Below are 19,430 nucleotides of genomic sequence, written 5' to 3'. Positions count from 1 at the left end.
AACCTCTTGTTAATAATGGTGTAGTGTTATAATAACCTCTTGTTAATAATGGTGTAGTGTGATATAATAACCTCTTGTTAATAATGGTGTAGTGTGTTATAATAACCTCTTGTTAATAATGGTGTAGTGTTTAAATAACCTCTTGTTAATAATGGTGTAGTGATATAATAACCTCTTGTTAATAATGGTGTAGTGTGTTATAATAACCTCTTGTTAATAATGGTGTAGTGTTATAATAACCTCTTGTTAATAATGGTGTAGTGATATAATAACCTCTTGTTAATAATGGTGTAGTGTGATATAATAACCTCTTGTTAATAATGGTGTAGTGTTATAATAACCTCTTGTTAATAATGGTGTAGTGTGACATAATAACCTCTTGGTAATAATGGTGTAGTGTGTTATAATAACCTCTTCTTAATAATGGTGTAGTGTGATATAATAACCTCTTGTTAATAATGGTGTAGTGTGTTATAATAACCTCTTGTTAATAATGGTGTAGTGTTATAATAACCTCTTGTTAATAATGGTGTAGTGATATAATAACCTCTTGTTAATAATGGTGTAGTGTGTTATAATAACCTCTTGTTAATAATGGTGTAGTGTGTTATAATAACCTCTTGTTAATAATGGTGTAGTGTTATAATAACCTCTTGTTAATAATGGTGTAGTGTTATAATATCCTCTTGTTAATAATGGTGTAGTGTTATAATAACCTCTTGTTAATAATGGTGTAGTGTTATAATATCCTCTTGTTAATAATGGTGTAGTGTGATATAATAACCTCTTGTTAATAATGGTGTAGTGTTATAATAACCTCTTGTTAATAAAGGTTGTAGTGTTATAATAACCTCTTGTTAATAATGGTGTAGTGTTATAATAACCTCTTGTTAATAATGGTGTAGTGTGATATAATAACCTCTTGTTAATAATGGTGTAGTGTTATAATAACCTCTTGTTAATAATGGTGTAGTGTGATATAATAACCTCTTGTTAATAATGGTGTAGTGTGTTATAATAACCTCTTGTTAATAATGGTGTAGTGTTATAATAACCTCTTGTTAATAATGGTGTAGTGATATAATAACCTCTTGTTAATAATGGTGTAGTGTGTTATAATAACCTCTTGTTAATAATGGTGTAGTGTTATAATAACCTCTTGTTAATAATGGTGTAGTGATATAATAACCTCTTGTTAATAATGGTGTAGTGTGATATAATAACCTCTTGTTAATAATGGTGTAGTGTTATAATAACCTCTTGTTAATAATGGTGTAGTGTGACATAATAACCTCTTGGTAATAATGGTGTAGTGTGTTATAATAACCTCTTCTTAATAATGGTGTAGTGTGATATAATAACCTCTTGTTAATAATGGTGTAGTGTGTTATAATAACCTCTTGTTAATAATGGTGTAGTGTTATAATAACCTCTTGTTAATAATGGTGTAGTGATATAATAACCTCTTGTTAATAATGGTGTAGTGTGATATAATAACCTCTTGTTAATAATGGTGTAGTGTTATAATAACCTCTTGTTAATAATGGTGTAGTGTGACATAATAACCTCTTGGTAATAATGGTGTAGTGTGTTATAATAACCTCTTCTTAATAATGGTGTAGTGTGATATAATAACCTCTTGTTAATAATGGTGTAGTGTGTTATAATAACCTCTTGTTAATAATGGTGTAGTGTTATAATAACCTCTTGTTAATAATGGTGTAGTGTGATATAATAACCTCTTGTTAATAATGGTGTAGTGTTATAATAACCTCTTGTTAATAATGGTGTAGTGTTATAATAACCTCTTGTTAATAATGGTGTAGTGTTATAATAACCTCTTGTTAATAATGGTGTAGTGTTATAATAACCTCTTGTTAATAATGGTGTAGTGTGTTTGTGTGTTTGTTGGGAAGTAAGTACCAAACAATGACACATCAAAACACAGATTAGGAATTAGGATCGGGCTCCTGGAGGTCATTAATCCGGGTTAATCTCCTATTCCAGATTAACACTTTAGTCTGAAAATGTCACCCTGCCATTGTATTTAGAGCAGGTCCAAAGTAATGGGTAACAGGGTTGGGGTGTTCTGCTCAGCCCGTAGAACCAGCTCACCTGCTTCTACACCTGGCTTTGCCTAGAACAATGTTTTAAATGTTTTAAAAGGACTAGTTTCATTTTACTAAAACAAGGGTTCAGTTCACGTAACACGGTTGACCTTTAAATGAGGGACACCGTTTTTTCTTTCTCTTTAGAATGAATCACATTAAGTAAATCCTGATCTCCAGAAAGGACTTTGTCAAAGCAACATCATAACCAGGGCTTTACCATGATGGAGAACACCTGGAGACAGTGTGGGGTGAGGTGGGTTAACATGTCTTCAGGGCTTTACCATGATGGAGAACACCTGGAGACAGTGTGGGGTGAGGTGGGTTAACATGTCTTCAGGGCTTTACCATGATGGAGAACACCTGGAGACAGTGTGGGGTGAGGTGGGTTAACATGTCTTCAGGGCTTTACCATGATGGAGAACAGCTGGAGACAGTGTGGGGTGAGGTGGGTTAACATGTCTTCAGGGCTTTACCATGATGGAGAACACCTGGAGACAGTGTGGGGTGAGGTGGGTTAACATGTCTTCAGGGCTTTACCATGATGGAGAACACCTGGAGACAGTGTGGGGTGAGGTGGGTTAACATGTCTTCAGGGCTTTACCATGATGGAGAACACCTGGAGACAGTGTGGGGTGAGGTGGGTTAACATGTCTTCAGGGTGGTCGTCAGTAAAGGGCTCTTCATTTAATATAACAGGCTTGTAGAATAAATACACTTTTGACTTAACATGTCAAAGGGACGCAAAAGGCACTCATTTCGTGGAACAACCCAGATGCAAGCAACCTCAGATCGGTGTCACTAACTACCTCCCTAAACACACAGAGATCCCTGTGAGCCCTGACTAACTACCTCTCTGAACACACAGAGATCCCTGTGAGACCTGACTAACTACCTCCCTAAACACACAGAGATCCCTGTGAGACCTGACCAGCTACCTCCCTAAACACACAGAGATCCCTGTGAGACCTGACTAACTACCTCTCTAAACACACAGAGATCCCTGTGAGACCTGACTAACTACCTCTCTAAACACAGAGATCCCTGTGAGTCCTGACTAACTACCTCCCTGAACACACAGAGATCCCTGTGAGCCCTGACTAACTACCTCCCTGAACACACAGAGATCCCTGTGAGCCCTGACTAACTACCTCTCTGAACACACAGAGATCCCTGTGAGCCCTGACCAGCTACCTCCCTAAACACACAGAGATCCCTGTGAGACCTGACTAACTACCTCCCTAAACACACAGAGATCCCTGTGAGCCCTGACTAACTACCTCCCTAAACACACAGAGATCCCTGTGAGCCCTGACTAACTACCTCCCTAAACACACAGAGATCCCTGTGAGCCCTGACTAACTACCTCCCTAAACACACAGAGATCCCTGTGAGCCCTGACTAACTACCTCCCTAAACACACAGAGATCCCTGTGAGCCCTGACTAACTACCTCTCTGAACACACAGAGATCCCTGTGAGACCTGACTAACTACCTCCCTGAACACACAGAGATCCCTGTGAGCCCTGACTAACTACCTCCCTAAACACACAGAGATCCCTGTGAGCCCTGACTAACTACCTCCCTAAACACACAGAGATCCCTGTGAGCCCTGACTAACTACCTCTCTGAACACACAGAGATCCCTGTGAGCCCTGACTAACTACCTCTCTGAACACACAGAGATCCCTGTGAGCCCTGACTAACTACCTCCCTGAACACACAGAGATCCCTGTGAGCCCTGACTAACTACCTCTCTGAACACACAGAGATCCCTGTGAGACCTGACTAACTACCTCCCTGAACACACAGAGATCCCTGTGAGCCCTGACTAACTACCTCCCTAAACACACAGAGATCCCTGTGAGACCTGACTAACTACCTCCCTGAACACACAGAGATCCCTGTGAGCCCTGACTAACTACCTCCCTAAACACACAGAGATCCCTGTGAGCCCTGACTAACTACCTCCCTAAACACACAGAGATCCCTGTGAGCCCTGACTAACTACCTCCCTAAACAGATCCCTGACTGTGTTTCACATCAGTGTGTAGTTGTAACACAGCCTCTCTGTTTCCCTGATTATACTGGAGTTCATCAAAGCCTGCTGCTGCTCCAGGAAGCTGCTTTAGCAAGGCTCTTATTGTTTCACTGATGTTTTATAGCTGTTTATGTGGAATAGCAAAGTCCTCTGGGAGGTATGGGTCTGACTGGGAGCCTTGTGACGGGGAAGGTGTGTGTGTGTGTGTGTGGTGTGTGTGTGTGTGTGTGTGTGTGTGTGTGTGTGTGTGTGTGTGTGTGTGTGTGTGTGTGTGTGTGTGTGTGTGTGTGTGTTCTCCACAGCCTTCTGATGCTGGTGTTTTATAGGAGAAACGTGGAAGCCATTAGGGAGAGGTATTTCTTAACAACATTCATTACCGCTAGAGAGGCGGTAACGTTTCTGTCTTACACACTCAGATGCAGATTCAATGAGACAGCCCAATCCAGGGTCTGACTGGGAACAGAAATCAGCCCAGATATTTCTAACACACAGGTCCTAGTCATTCTGCACAAAAAAATACCATTTAGACAGGCCCACAACTGCCCGATGGCCAGTCCGCGCCTGGCCCAATTCCTACCAACTTCCGTTGTCATGTCTGGTGTTTATTTGTTTCTGGGGTGTCTTTATCACATTGTCTTTAAGGTTTTGGATCATCCCAAATGAAGAAAGCTGACCTGTGGATTACAAGTGTTCCTGATGTCTCCTTTAAAGAATAAGAGGGTTGAGGGGTCAACTGGGATTGTTCCCACCATTGTTAACCCCTCTTTATTTGTTATCCTCTTCTCTCCATCTCTCTCTCTCTGGAGAGGGGTGTCATGGTTGGCTTGACTTTAATGGAGGAGCTCTCCTGTTCACCTCAATCTAAGTCTTTCATTCTCCTCTGTCTCTCTTTCTCTCTCTCTGTCTCTCTCTCTGTGTCTCTGTCTCTCTCTGTGTCTCTCTCTCTCTGTGTCTCTGTCTCTCTCTCTCTGTCTCTTTCTGTGTCTCTGTCTCTCGCTCTCTCTCTTGTTTTACTGAAGGGCTTATTGACTGATAATGAGCATTAGTCAACCTCCAACACACCCCTCATTCTCCAAATTCTTGCTGAGAAAATCACACACACGCACACCAAATACTGTGACAGAGCATGAAACATGTCTCTCTCTGACACACACCATCTTAGCAAGTTAGATAAACTCAAAATGGATTTTTTTTTGATTTATGTGCTTTCTTGGTAATATTTTTTTATGAACCTTTGCGATGTAATTAAATCCCAGGTCGGATCAGAGGTACCCAGCAGCACATTTTGAAAGGTATTTAACTCCACCGATACGGAATATCTGAGGCCCCATGGTAACAGGAGTATCTATGGTAACAGGAGTATCTGAGGCCCCATTGTAACAGGAGTATCTATGGTAACAGGAGTATCTGAGGCCCCATGGTAACAGGAGTATCTATGGTAACAGGAGTATCTATGGTAACAGGAGTATATGAGACCCTATTGTAACAGGAGTATCTATGGTAACAGGAGTATATGAGACCCTATTGTAACAGGAGTATCTATGGTAACAGGAGTATCTGAGACCCTATGGTAACAGGAGTATCTATGATAACAGGAATATCTATGGTAACAGGAGTATATGGGACCCTATGGTAACAGGAGTATCTATGTAACAGGAGTATCTATGGTAACAGGAGTATCTTAGGCCCTATGGTAATAGGAGTATCTATGGTAACAGGAGTATATGAGACCCTATGGTAACAGGAGTATCTATGGTAACAGGAGTATATGAGACCCTATGGTAACAGGAGTATCTATGGTAACAGGAGTATCTATAGTAACAGGAGTATCTTAGGCCCCATGGTAATAGGAGTATCTATGGTAACAGGAGTATATGAGACCCTATGGTAACAGGAGTATCTATAGTAACAGGAGTATCTTAGGCCCTATGGTAATAGGAGTATCTATGGTAACAGGAGTATCTTAGGCCCAATGGTAATAGGAGTATCTATGGTAACAGGAGTATAGGAGACCCTATGGTAACAGGAGTATCTATGTTAACAGGAGTATCTATGGTAACAGGAGTATCTGAGACCCTATGGTAACAGGAGTATCTATGGTAACAGGAGTATCTATGGTAACAGGAGTATATGAGACCCTATTGTAACAGGAGTATCTATGGTAACAGGAGTATCTTAGGCCCTATGGTAACAGAAGTATCTATGGTAACAGGAGTATCTATGGTAACAGGAGTATCTATGGTAACAGGAGTATATGGGACCCTATGGTAACAGGAGTATCTATGGTAACAGGAGTATATGAGACCCTATTGTAACAGGAGTATATGAGACCCTATTGTAACAGGAGTATCTATGGTAACAGGAGTATCTTAGGCCCTATGGTAACAGAAGTATCTATGGTAACAGGAGTATCTATGGTAACAGCAGTATCTATGGTAACAGGAGTATATGGGACCCAATGGTAACAGGAGTATCTATGGTAACAGGAGTATATGAGACCCTATTGTAACAGGAGTATATGAGACCCTATTGTAACAGGAGTATCTATGGTAACAGGAGTATCTTAGGCCCTATGGTAACAGAAGTATCTATGTAACAGGAGTATCTAAGGTAACAGGAGTATCTTAGGCCCTATGGGAATAGGAGTATCTATGGTAAGAGGAGTATCTGAGGCCCTATGGTAAGAGGAGTATCTGAGGCCCTATGGTAATAGGAGTATCTATGGTAACAGGATTATCTATGGTAACAGGAGTATATGAGACCCTATTGTAACAGGAGTATCTATGGTAACAGGAGAATCTATGGTAACAGGTGTATCTTAGGCCCTATGGTAAAATGAGCATCTATGGTAACATGAGTATCTATGGTAACAGGAGTATCTGACGTCCCATGGTAACAGGAGTATCTATGGTAACAGGAGCATCTGAGGCCCCATGGTAACAGGAGTATCTTAGGCTCTATGGTAACAGGAGTATCTATGGTAACAGGAGTATCTATGGTAACAGGCAGTCCGGAGTATCTATGGTAACAGACAGTCTGGAGTATCTATGGTAACAGGAGTATATGAGACCCTATTGTAACAGGAGTATCTATGGTAACAGGAGTATCTGAGACCCTATGGTAACAGGAGTATCTATGGTAACAGGAGGATCTATGGTAACAGGAGTATCTGAGACCCTATGGTAACAGGAGTATCTATGGTAACAGGAGGATCTATGGTAACAGGAGTATATGGGACCCTATGGTAACAGGAGTATCTATGGTAACAGGAGTATCTATAGTAACAGGAGTATCTTAGGCCCTATGGTAACAGGAGTATCTATGGGAACAGGAGTATATGAGACCCTATGGTAACAGGAGTATCTATGGTAACAGGAGTATCTATGGTAACAGGAGTATCTGAGACCCTATGGTAACAGGAGTATCTATGGTAACAGGAGTATCTTAGGCCCTATGGTAATAGGAGTATCTATGGTAACAACAGTATCTTAGGCCCTATGGTAATAGGAGTATCTACGGTAACAGGAGAATATATGGTAACAGGAGTATCTATGGTAACAGCAGTATCTTAGGCCCTATGGTAAAATGAGTATGTATGGTAACAGGAGTATCTGAGACCCTATGGTAACAGGAGTATCTATGGTAACAGTAGTATCTATAGTAACAGGAGTACCTTAGGCCCTATGGTAATAGGAGTATCTATGGTAACAGGAGTATATGAGACCCTATGGTAACAGGAGTATCTATGGTAACAGGAGTATCTGAGGCCCTACGGTAACAGGAGTATCTATGGTAACAGCAGTATCTTAGGCCCTATGGTAAAATAAGTATCTATGGTAACAGGAGTATCTGAGACCCTATGGTAACAGGAGTATCTATGGTAGCAGGAGTATCTATGGTAACAGGAGTATCTTAGGCCCTATGGTAAAATGAGTATCTATGGTAACAGGAGTATCTATGGTAACAGGAGTATCTGAGACCCTATGGTAACAGGAGTATCTGAGACCCTATGGTAACAGGAGTATATGAGACCCTATTGTAACAGGAGTATAGGAGACCCTATTGTAACAGGAGTATCTATGGTAACAGGAGTATCTTCGGCCCTATGGTAACAGAAGTATCTATGGTAACAGGAGTATCTATGGTAACAGGAGTATCTATGGTAACAGGAGTATATGGGACCCTATGGTAACAGGAGTATCTATGGTAACATGAGTATATGAGACCCTATTGTAACAGGAGTATCTTAGGCCCTATGGTAACAGAAGTATCTATGGTAACAGGAGTATCTATGGTAACAGGAGTATCTATGGTAACAGGAGTATCTACGGTAACAGGAGTATATGAGACCCTATTGTAACAGGAGTATCTATGGTAACAGGAGTATCTTAGGCCCTATGGTAACAGAAGTATCTATGTAACAGGAGTATCTATGGTAACAGGAGTATCTGAGACCCTATGGTAAGAGGAGTATCTATGGTAACAGGATTATCTATGGTAACAGGAGTATATGAGACTCTATTGTAACAGGAGTATCTATGGTAACAGGAGAACCTATGGTAACAGGTGTATCTTAGGCCCTATGGTAAAATGAGTATCTATGGTAAGAAGAGTATCTATGGTAACAGGAGTATCTGACGTCCCATGGTAACAGGAGTATCTATGGTAACAGGAGCATCTGAGGCCCAATGGTAACAGGAGTATCTTAGGCTCTATGGTAACAGGAGTATCTATGGTAACAGGCAGTCCGGAGTATCTATGGTAACAGACAGTCTGGAGTATCTATGGTAACAGGAGCATCTATGGTAACAGGCAGTCATGCTATTAGATGGAGAATGGATAGGGGACTAAAGGTCATGCTATTAGATGGAGAATGGATAGGGGACTAAAGGTCATGCTATTTGATGGAGAATGGATAGGGGACTAAAGGTCATGCTATTAGATGGAGAATGGATAGGGGACTAAAGGCCATGCTATTAGATGGAGAATGGATAGGGGACTAAAGGTCATGCTATTAGATGGAGAATGGATAGGGGACTAAAGGCCATGCTATTAGATGGAGAATGGATAGGGGACTAAAGGTCATGCTATTAGATGGAGAATGGATAGGGGACTAAAGGTCATGCTATTAGATGGAGAATGGATAGGGGACTAAAGGTCATGCTATTAGATGGAGAATGGATAGGGGACTAAAGGTCATGCTATTAGATGGAGAACGGATAGGGGACTAAAGGTCATGCTATTAGATGGAGAACGGATAGGGGACTAAAGGTCATGCTATTAGATGGAGAACGGATAGGGGACTAAAGGTCATGCTATTAGATGGAGAATGGATAGGGGACTAAAGGTCATGCTATTAGATGGAGAATGGATAGGGGACTAAAGGCCATGCTATTAGATGGAGAATGGATAGGGGACTAAAGGCCATGCTATTTGATGGAGAATGGATAGGGGACTAAAGGCCATGCTATTAGATGGAGAATGGATAGGGGACTAAAGGTCATGCTATTAGATGGAGAATGGATAGGGGACTAAAGGTCATGCTATTAGATGGAGAATGGATAGGGGACTAAAGGTCATGCTATTTGATGGAGAATGGATAGGGGACTAAAGGTCATGCTATTAGATGGAGAATGGATAGGGGACTAAAGGTCATGCTATTAGATGGAGAATGGATAGGGGACTAAAGGTCATGCTATTAGATGGAGAATGGATAGGGGACTAAAGGCCATGCTATTAGATGGAGAATGGATAGGGGACTAAAGGCCATGCTATTAGATGGAGAATGGATAGGGGACTAAAGGTCATGCTATTTGATGGAGAATGGATAGGGGACTAAAGGTCATGCTATTAGATGGAGAATGGATAGGGGACTAAAGGCCATGCTATTAGATGGAGAATGGATAGGGGACTAAAGGTCATGCTATTAGATGGAGAATGGATAGGGGACTAAAGGCCATGCTATTTGATGGAGAACGGATAGGGGACTAAAGGCCATGCAATTTTCTCTTTCACACTTTGTAGGCTCATCTCAGATGGCCCCCTATATAGTACACAACTTTCGACCACTCCTATGGGCTGTATAGGGAAGGTGTGATTTAGGATCCAGACTATGTCCACTGAGACAGAGTGGCGTCACCCAGTCTAAGAATGTCACTTTATCTGCAGTCAGCGTCCAAATCAGCCACATAAGACAAGTCTTCTCAGCTCAGCAGTGTTGTTAGGACAACAGAACGGTATTCCTCCGGTAGGTTCCACTTTAAAAGCCCCCTCCTACTCATTCCCTGGCAGCTGCCTTGTGGTCCACACGCGCCTTGCAACCGATTGGTGTTTATCTGTTAGGTTTGACTACTTTACTCAAGTCTCTTTATCCGGTTGATTCCTACCATTCACAAAGGCACTTCCTGTATATAATGCAAACGAGAAAGTAGCATTTTCAACTTTCAAAGTGAATAGAAACAGAGAAAGGCCATTCATAGTGCTTCCCAGAACAAATGATGAGGCCCTTACATAGTCAATATGATTCCTTTGTCAATACTGCTTTAAAACAAGCAATGACAACTTGTTACTTCTGGGGGAAATTATGAGTATTTATTATTATTTATACACACAGATTCTATTCACTTTGACCACATAGAAAACATATTTGTCTGACTGAAATCAGCTGTTATTAGTATAGATATAGGATGAATCTGTAGTGTGGTAATTAACAGCTAAACAATAGACGTATATCAATGTGGGAATAGAGTTTAATGAGGCACTATGAAAGGCTGAGAAAATAGATTTAAACACAATAATAAAATGTTCCTGATAATCTAATAAACCTCGTCACTGTAAGTCAACACAGCAACGACCACCACATGGATCAGTACAGTCACATGTAAACAGAGTCTGGCTCATCATGAGGTTGTGGCAACATTTCTCACATTCAGAGTTCAACTAAACCATCACGGTTTGCCCCCGTCATTAACTACATCATGGCTTCTATAGGCCCAGAGCTGCTGGAACAGGAACCATTTCTTCCATTGGAAGTAGTCTTTAGAGATTCTATCTGACAGTTATTGAACGAAGCAAACCGTCTCAGAGGTACCTTTATGTTTACATTACTGCACCGGAACGCTCTGCTTTAGTATGTGTAGCTATACAACCAGACATGAGTCCATTACATTTGTTAAATACTTGAGATGCGCTTGATTTAGTTTGCCTGGTACACAGGAACCAATGGACTAATCAGAAAAGTGCCAACTCCAAAAGTTAAATCAAGCGCAGCTCAACTATCTTTAAGAATCTAACTCTGATCAGGCACCGTATTTACAAAGCAGTTTTGTCTTTTAAATCCTAGATCAGCTTTCCTACTCTGAGACGCTTTGTGAATACGGGCCCCTGGGTGTCAGAGGGACGTTGTCTTTAATTTCTTATGGCAATACATTTCATGGCTACTGCTTCTCATTAGATAATACACTGACATCAGGGCCTGTACTCATAAAGCCTCTCAGAGGGCTGATCCAGGATCAGGTCCTCCTTGTCTAATGCAATCTTTTTCAATATGATTTAAAAAGGCTAAACTGATCCCAGATCAGCACTAGGATCTGGTCCTCTCTAGTATTCATTATGATCTAAAAGGCTAAACTGATCCCAGATCAGCACTCTGACATGACGCTTTATGAACACTGGCCCAGACATTCACACATACAGTAAGTCTCCATTACATCTGTCCATCTCCATATTGACAGGGGAATCATGATTATGATCATCGCTCCAGAGTGGCGCAGCGGTCTAAGGCAATGCATCTCAGTGCAAGAGTTGCGTCACTAGTCCTTGGTTCGAATCCAGGCTGTATCACAACCGGCCGTGATTGGGAGTCCCATAGGGTGGCGCACAATGGGCTCAGCGTCGTCCAGGTTTGGCCGGGGTAGGGCGTCATTGTAAATAAGGGTTTGTCCTTAACTGACTTGCCTAGTTAAATAAAGATAAAAAATAATAAGTGTTTTAAATAATCACATCGCCATACTGATACGTATGTTATGTTCTTACAGCTTCTATCCATGTATTTAGGATTCATTGTAGATGACACAGCCCATAATGCAAAGCGTTCTGCTGCGACTACGTGGTGTTATAATAGTCCTCATCACCACTACACGGTTCTGACTTGATCTGGTCTGCTGTGAGTTGGAGGTAGTTCTGTCCCTGACCTGTGGTCCTGGTGCACACGTACCACTCCTTCATGTTGGACACCGCCGGAGGCAGCGAGAGCCTGGAGGAGGAGCAGTTAGTCCGTGAAGCTACGTAATCCTGGGAACTACGTTTCCCAAGAATCCCTGTGAATGACAGGTCTATGGGTTCGGAGGTAGGAGAGGACTTGAGTGCGTTGAGGTGGATCTTCATGTGTTTTCTGAGGGAGCTGGGGTGTGTGTAGGACTTGAAGCAGCCGTGGGACTTGCAGTCGTACGGTTTGGCGCTGGTGTGGACCTGCGAGTGCTTCTTACGGTCACTGCTGTTGGCAAATTTCCGCAGGCAGCCGGGGAACTCACACTGAAATGGCTTCTCACCTAGAAAGAGGTGAAAGATGTTATGGGGAGGAAACAGAATGTCACATGATATCAGTCACAGGACTAAACATCTTCAACACAACATACAAGCTCCACCCTACTGTGTAGACCATGTTCCATCTGTCAGCCTTGAGTTGATGTAGCTGTGTTAAATATGTCAAACAGTGTCCCGTTTCCACAGCTTGCTTCCCTGGACCGTCCCTTTAAAAGGTCCTTCACTTCTTGTCAATGGCCAAACCCCACCACACAGTGTAGTCTACTACTCTACACACAGGCTACTTCCTGAATAGGACTGTGTGTGGAACATGTAAACATGATGACGTGTTCTGTCTGTCTGTATATAAATCAGAAATGTTGTCCCATTCTTTAGTTTTAGTACAGGCCCAATGACGCCATGTAGAATAACATGACCTTTCACTATGGAATGAAGGAGACGAAAGGGTAGGCTCTTTGTTGGCATCCCCAGTGTCCTTTATGGAACATAATCTACATACCTGTATGCGTGCGCGTGTGAATCTTGAGGTTTTCTGACCGAGCGAACACCTTCCCGCAGTCTGGGAAGGTGCAGGAGAACGGTTTCTCCCCAGTGTGTACCCTGATGTGGTTAATCAGTTTATATTTGGCTTTAAACGCCATTCCTTCTCTCAGGCATTCTTCCCACATACAAACATGGCTCAGGGGCTCGAGCCCAGCGACGTGCTCGGTGCTTACGTGGTCCACCAGCTCGTGCATGGAGCTGAAAGTTTGGTCGCATATCCTTTGTTTTGAAGTTCGGTCACGGTGCTCGTGGTCCGTCCATTTGCAGACCAGCTCGGGCTTTATCGGCCTGTTGTTGTTGGTGGAGTATTCCGCATAAGCGCCCGTGGAGGAAGCGCGCGGTGGAGGAGAAGCGATGTATGAGATCATGGAATTGTTATTGCGGAGCAGAGAGTGGCCATTGTGGCGATGGCGACCACCCGGCCGCTGCATGGTAGTAGAGACGGGCCTCGAGCTGGCTGTCTTGCCTTTCTCTGTCCTTTATGCTTCCTGCAGCTGCAGATAGAAACCGCGCTGATTTGGGGAAACCACGTTGATCTGAACGCGGTCCGCCCAGGTTTTGGACTACCGAGGAGCATGAGGCATATTCTGTAAATTGTCCGTAAACCCGGTTAGAACCAGGTGGTCCGTCCCCACATAGTTGTAAGAAAAACTGGCAGATCTATGACTGTATCTCAATGGTGTAAAATGGCGTCCTCTCTTCATCACCTCTTCCTCAGCTCAGGCGGCACTGATCTGAAAAACACAAGAAAGCAATATGGCGGATGAAGGTGATTTATTTCCTCACTCCAGTCTTTTCAGATCAGTGGATTCGAAGGAAAGGAGATGAGAATATACTCGTAATTATTGAGATGCGCCCCCCAGTGGTAAGCACGAGGACGCTCGCCAAGTGAACATCTGTGGCATCTATAGTCCGGGCCCACATATACATAATGTCAATGCCCTCTATAGTCTACCATGAGAAGCCAGGCTTACTTCACATTTAATCAATGTTGGCTGATTAGCAAAAATAAACGTTGTTTTCTTTTCCCACGTTTGGTTTTGTTATAAACTATATCCTTTCTATCTAAATAATGTGATAGTTGTGGCCACAACCATATATTTACAAAATGTAAAACGTGGAATTGTAAGAAATACAACTTTTCCTTGGGCATTTGTCGCATAATTGAATTGACAGTACAATATCAAATATTTCATTTGCAGAATATCCACTTTTTAGTCTATATATGGTTTAACACATTCAGTGGATAGTGAGGAACATGGGATGCCATGGTATGTTCCAAAATTAAACGTCTTGAAGATTCGGATTTCAAACATTTCCAATGTTATTTTGGTCCTCAAACTGTTTTCTTGTATTTTCCTCTGAGCCTCTAACAGGACAGGGTTAATGTTTTCTGTTTCCACAGAGACACTGAAAGGTTGTTTTTTCCCTCCAACCCCAGAGCTGCAGGGCTGCCTTTGAACTCGACTCACTCCTGTGGTGTGGCCAGCGGGACAAAAGAGGTAGGGCCGTGCGTAACTGTAACCATGGAGCAATGGAACTTTCTTCAGGGTCATTCTTCTCCTTGCTGTAAGTCCATCTTATTCACTTTAAACATAAATATCCTTGGGCTTTTTATTTAGGCCTAACGAAATTGGATGGCTGAGGTGCATCAGTTAAAACAGATTTGAGCTTTGAGCTGCCATAACATATGGTTAGCTTGCAAAATGTATTAAACGCTTGTGTGTGTGTTGTGTGAGTGAAAATATATACTTTCCACACAACTGAATGCATATTTTCCCCCATCACTATTCAGCATTCAAGCAATGTAAAGGAAGTGACTAGTTTCACTTTCAAGATTTCACCAACATTTGTAATTTTCCCGTTAAGACTTTCCATAGTAATAAAACATGGGCGGAGCAAGCATCGATTAGTCACGAGAGGCTTGCCTGTAATTGGTGGAATGTCTGGGATCGGGATGAGCTGCAGTGGCCAATTAGAGTGCGTTTGGTGAACACCCGGGGTTCTGTAAAAAGGGGAGGTAAGAAGTGCCCATTGAAGACCCTGGGATAAGCATTTTCACGTTGTAGTGAACAGTCATACTTACAAACAGCATTCTGGAGATACACCACAAGATCTGTATTAATTACCTGCCACATTCCTGTCGAGACTCCTGCTAAACTATCCATTCACAGCCTGGGGAAGTTCTTTCTCCTTGGGGTGCTTAGGAATTATCTGGAATATTTTTTGCAGCAAGATATTGAGTCCTCATTTGAGAAAGAAACATATTTTTATTTAGCGCTTTTGGACACTTCTTGAACCGCTTTCTACGCACGCCTACAGTTTAAATATTTACTTTGCGCATCGTTCCATTCAGCCCAGGCTCGTGCTGTGATGCTGTTGGAGGGAGGTCACCAGCAATCAGGCACAGGGGTCAGTGCGAGCGCGTTCCAAAGGCACCACTCAGCGCATTCACCAGTCCAGATGCAGGAGAGAGACCCCAGCTTTATGGAGTCGGTCCACATCGCCACCCAGGGACCCGGGTATGGCCCATCCTATGCGAACTCCACACGGGACTTTATCCTGCGCAACCGGGGATTCGGAGACTCTTCCCCTGCCAGCGATCAGCACTCTCTCCTCAGGACTATGGCTGGGTCTCTCCATCAGTCACACGTAGAGGGCCAGGGCCACGGGCATGGGCACCTCCTCTTTCCTGGGATGCACGACCAGCACCACGGCTCTGCTAACGTGCTGGGCGGCCGGTTGGGACTACCAGGGGAGGTATTCGGGAGAGCGGACCAGTATCACCATGTTTCCGGTCCAAGGAGCGACCCTTACGGCCAATACGGGGCCATGGGTCACAACATGAGCATGGCAGCTCACCACCATCATCACCCAGCCGCGTTCTTCCGCTTCATGCGGCAGCAGTGCATCAAACAAGAGTTGATCTGCAAGTGGATAGATCCGGACCAGCCCGGCGGGGCGAGCCGGTGCTGTGGCAAGACCTACGGCACCATGCACGAGCTGGTTACGCACGTCTCCGTGGAGCACGTCGGTGGGCCCGAGCAGAGTAGCCACACTTGCTTCTGGGAAGAGTGCCCGCGCGAGAACAAATCGTTCAAGGCCAAATACAAGCTGGTGAATCATATTCGGGTGCACACTGGAGAGAAGCCTTTCGCGTGCCCGTTCCCCGCGTGCAGCAAGGTCTTTGCGCGCTCTGAGAACTTAAAGATACACAAGAGAACGCACACAGGTAATTTAAAACGAAATATAGCCTCATTATTGTTATGTTGTGTTACTTTTTATATCTTTTTTTACTTTAGTTTATTTGGTAAATATTTTCTTAACTCTTCTTGAACTGCACTGTTGGTTAAGGGCTTGTAAGTGAGCATTTCACGGTGAGGTCTACACTTGTTGTATTCAGCATTTCACGGTAAAGTCTACATTTGTTGTATGTGACAAATAAAGTTTGATTTGATGTCTGCAGGTTGAATATCTCATGGATATAAACGTCAGTTTTAGATATCTGATTTGAGTTTTATATGGAGTGAGGTTGTTTAGAAAGTTTCTAGGTAAATGTCCCCAGGCTGGTGTACTGCCTGTGTCCTTCAAAAATAATCCATAACTCTCCCATGTTTTTATTTGTTGATGTGCTTTGGGTTTTATCGGCAGGGCCTATAACTAAATCGTATCAGACATTTGAAAACAACTGTGACTGTATTTAAACCAACAAACACATTTAAACTAATCTCCTCATTCTGTTGTCTTCCAGGGGAGAAACCGTTCATGTGTGATTTCTTCGGCTGCGACAGACGCTTCGCCAACAGCAGTGACCGCAAGAAACACCTGCACGTTCACACGTCTGACAAGCCCTATCTGTGCAAGAAGTGTGTCAAGTCCTACACACACCCCAGCTCTCTGAGAAAACATATGAAGGTCAGTTTTCTCTGCCAAAATATACTTCTCCTGGAAAAAGAGACTTTTGTGCCGAAATTGTGGTCATCTTTGAGAAAGTGTTTTTTGACAGATTTGTTTTTATTTATTTTAGGTGCATGATTCATTGTCAGTAGCAGACACTTCGCCCGGAGCCAGCAGCGGGTATGAGTCCTCGACGCCCCCGAGTTTAGTGTCCCCTGCCTCGGAGACACAGAGCAACATGTCCCCGGACTCTGCGGTCCTCGGTAGCGGACACAGCAACCTCTCGTCCAACTTCAGTGAGTGGTATGTCTGAGGACCACACTCAAGAGTAACGGGAAAACGATGGCAAAAAATGAAGGAAAAACAGGCAAAAAATACAATGAGCATCTGACTGGCCTAAATGGACGCTTTACGCGCGATTGAAATATGAATCAAGAACGTTGCACTAAAACATTAAAAGCCAAAGAAGAAAATGTCTTATGTAAAATAACAAACGTTATTTTTCTTTCGATGGTTGCTTAATTATCAGTATTATGATTCTCATATCAGTCTTTCGCTGTCATTTTGAGATCGCTTATTTTTATAGTTGATTTGGAGTTTGAGACTGAACATTAAATATTTTAAAATATTTTAAATAAGTGCCAAAGTTAACCTTAGTTTAATTGTGCACATTTTTTTATTGGAAACAAGTTTTTGTTGAAGTTGAACAGGTTGAACATGCGTTGTCCTCCATGAACGACCTCTTGCGATGCCCAGTTGAGACATAATTTATATAAAAATAAAGTTGCTGTGTTGTTTTGCTGTAAGTCCATTATGTTTCGTAACTTGTTAATAAAATGAATCTGATGTTTAAAATGCCTGTCTTAAATCCTTTTTTAATTCGTGTCTCTCTGTAAATGTTTTGCATTAAAACGGTTCCCTGCACCAACAAGTATGATATGGAATTTATACAAGTCTAAATTGTATATGTACCCCACTGATATGTAAGATGATAAATGACATGTATGCATCAATTATCATGGGTCTTCTGTTCAGAATCATCAATTCAATGATTCATTATTTATGTGGAGCTCCAATAGGGTTTTTAAAGTAATGACTTAATCCTTAATATGGCTGGACAACTTGGATTGATCACCACCAACTATTGTTTATGAGAAATACAACTTGTTTTGTTATTTCATGTTTGTTCGTTTTTTTAAAAATGGTCATTGAAATGAGACCCCTTTAGTTTTATTAATTCGACCATTTTAAAAACAAACAACACGAGTAAAATCAGCGAGGAGAACAAAGTCTGGAGCTGTGTTCGAATACCCATGCTAACATACCGTCTACTACAGACTCAATTTACGTCGCAAATAGTGTGGTTAGTATGAGTATTCTAACACAGCTCCAGTCATTTCTTACAGGTTGGAGTTTACACGGCCTGCTGTACTCTGGTTTTATTCCTGTCATTGCACTGGACAATAACGAGAGACTATACAGCAGGAAAGGACGGCAAAAGAGTCGGGGAAAGAAGCCTACAGGCTAACCCAAATAAACCCGGATTTAGACCTAATTCCATCATTTCAGTTTTTATAGATTTTTCCCCATTTCCAGAGAATAATGAAGATACATTGATATTGTACATGACTGTATTCTACTGTATGACACTAAAATGACATTTTGAAAATATAGGAATAATGGATTTCTTCTAGGCTTATCTCTGTAAAAGTCCACAAATTCCAAATGTCACTCGAAATGCCTACTATGTTGATAATACTTAACATCATTGTTGTTCATATCATTTGAAAAGCTAAGAAAACAGGTGAGAAGATGAGAAAACAGAAGGACAAAGAAGTAAGACGAGACTTGCATTATAAAACTAGGTTACTGTATGATCCATTAAATGGAAATCCATTGAAACCCCTCGAGCTCTACGGACGTCCTTCTACGTCCGGTGACTCCATTTGATTGGAAGACGGAGCATACGCCCCTGTCATACGTCACTACGACGCTCCCCTCACCCGGACAGACATGGCGGCGTACATGGTCACTTCAACCCTGCAAAGAGTTGTGCTTGTTGCTAAGGTGAGCTGTCAGTTATTGTAGCCTTAATCTTGTAGCTAGTTATTTCAAATTCATGAAGAGCTCTTGCAGAACCGAAACACCCGAAAATCTATGCTTTTAATGCAAGTTTCTAGCACCACACAATCGGACATCTGTTCGCTAGCCTGCCAAGCTAGCAAGTCCCTCTGTCACTCACACACCTTCTCTCCAGCCGTCTCTCTTCTTTTGACGTTTGTAAGATGTTAGCATTC

The 19,430-nt window shown here is 42.4% G+C and overlaps 4 protein-coding genes across 4 annotated transcripts in view; 3 read left to right on the top strand and 1 right to left on the bottom strand.

Moving 5' to 3' along the window:
• LOC115184263 (transmembrane 9 superfamily member 2) overlaps positions 1 to 4,361 on the top strand; it is a 35,410-nt gene extending 31,049 nt beyond the window's left edge. The window contains exon 18 of the transcript XR_003874246.1: positions 4,342 to 4,361. The gene's annotated coding sequence lies outside the window, so the exon portion shown is untranslated. The remainder of the gene's footprint in view (positions 1 to 4,341) is intronic.
• A 7,691-nt stretch (positions 4,362 to 12,052) lies between these two features.
• On the bottom strand, positions 12,053 to 14,089 carry LOC115184262 (zinc finger protein ZIC 5-like). The gene is made up of 2 exons (XM_029745298.1): positions 13,193 to 14,089; positions 12,053 to 12,698 (listed from the first exon to the last, which is right to left on the bottom strand). The coding sequence occupies exons 1-2, from the start codon at positions 13,665 to 13,667 to the stop codon at positions 12,253 to 12,255; spliced, it is 921 nt and encodes a 306-aa protein (XP_029601158.1). The 5' UTR covers positions 13,668 to 14,089; the 3' UTR covers positions 12,053 to 12,252.
• Positions 14,090 to 14,820: 731 nt separating this feature from the next.
• LOC115184261 (zinc finger protein ZIC 2) lies at positions 14,821 to 17,988 on the top strand. The gene is made up of 3 exons (XM_029745297.1): positions 14,821 to 16,468; positions 16,988 to 17,151; positions 17,264 to 17,988. Exons 1-3 carry the CDS (start codon positions 15,610 to 15,612, stop codon positions 17,444 to 17,446), a joined length of 1,206 nt encoding a protein of 401 aa, XP_029601157.1. The 5' UTR covers positions 14,821 to 15,609; the 3' UTR covers positions 17,447 to 17,988.
• A 1,110-nt stretch (positions 17,989 to 19,098) lies between these two features.
• LOC115184259 (propionyl-CoA carboxylase alpha chain, mitochondrial) overlaps positions 19,099 to 19,430 on the top strand; it is a 50,860-nt gene continuing 50,528 nt past the window's right edge. The window contains exon 1 of the mRNA XM_029745295.1: positions 19,099 to 19,200. Within this exon, the coding sequence (XP_029601155.1) occupies positions 19,147 to 19,200 (54 nt within the window). The 5' untranslated portion in view covers positions 19,099 to 19,146. The remainder of the gene's footprint in view (positions 19,201 to 19,430) is intronic.

The sequence above is a fragment of the Salmo trutta genome, unplaced genomic scaffold, assembly GCF_901001165.1.
Source record: "Salmo trutta unplaced genomic scaffold, fSalTru1.1, whole genome shotgun sequence".
Taxonomy (NCBI): domain Eukaryota; kingdom Metazoa; phylum Chordata; class Actinopteri; order Salmoniformes; family Salmonidae; genus Salmo; species Salmo trutta.
Note: the sequence above shows the minus strand (reverse complement) of the source record. Positions and strands in the feature narration are given on the sequence as shown.

What these genes read in the sequence shown, in the direction of transcription:
- LOC115184262 (XM_029745298.1), bottom strand. Translation starts at nt 13,667, where the DNA reads ATGCAGCGGCCGGGTGGTCGCCATCGCCACAATGGCCACTCTCTGCTC. An exon ending in TCACACGCGCACGCATACAG is followed by an intron (nt 12,699 to 13,192) that starts GTATGTAGATTA and finishes ACCTCTTTCTAG; the next exon opens with GTGAGAAGCCATTTCAGTGT.
- LOC115184261 (XM_029745297.1), top strand. Translation starts at nt 15,610, where the DNA reads ATGCTGTTGGAGGGAGGTCACCAGCAATCAGGCACAGGGGTCAGTGCG. An exon ending in ACACAAGAGAACGCACACAG is followed by an intron (nt 16,469 to 16,987) that starts GTAATTTAAAAC and finishes GTTGTCTTCCAG; the next exon opens with GGGAGAAACCGTTCATGTGT. An exon ending in CTCTGAGAAAACATATGAAG is followed by an intron (nt 17,152 to 17,263) that starts GTCAGTTTTCTC and finishes TATTTATTTTAG; the next exon opens with GTGCATGATTCATTGTCAGT.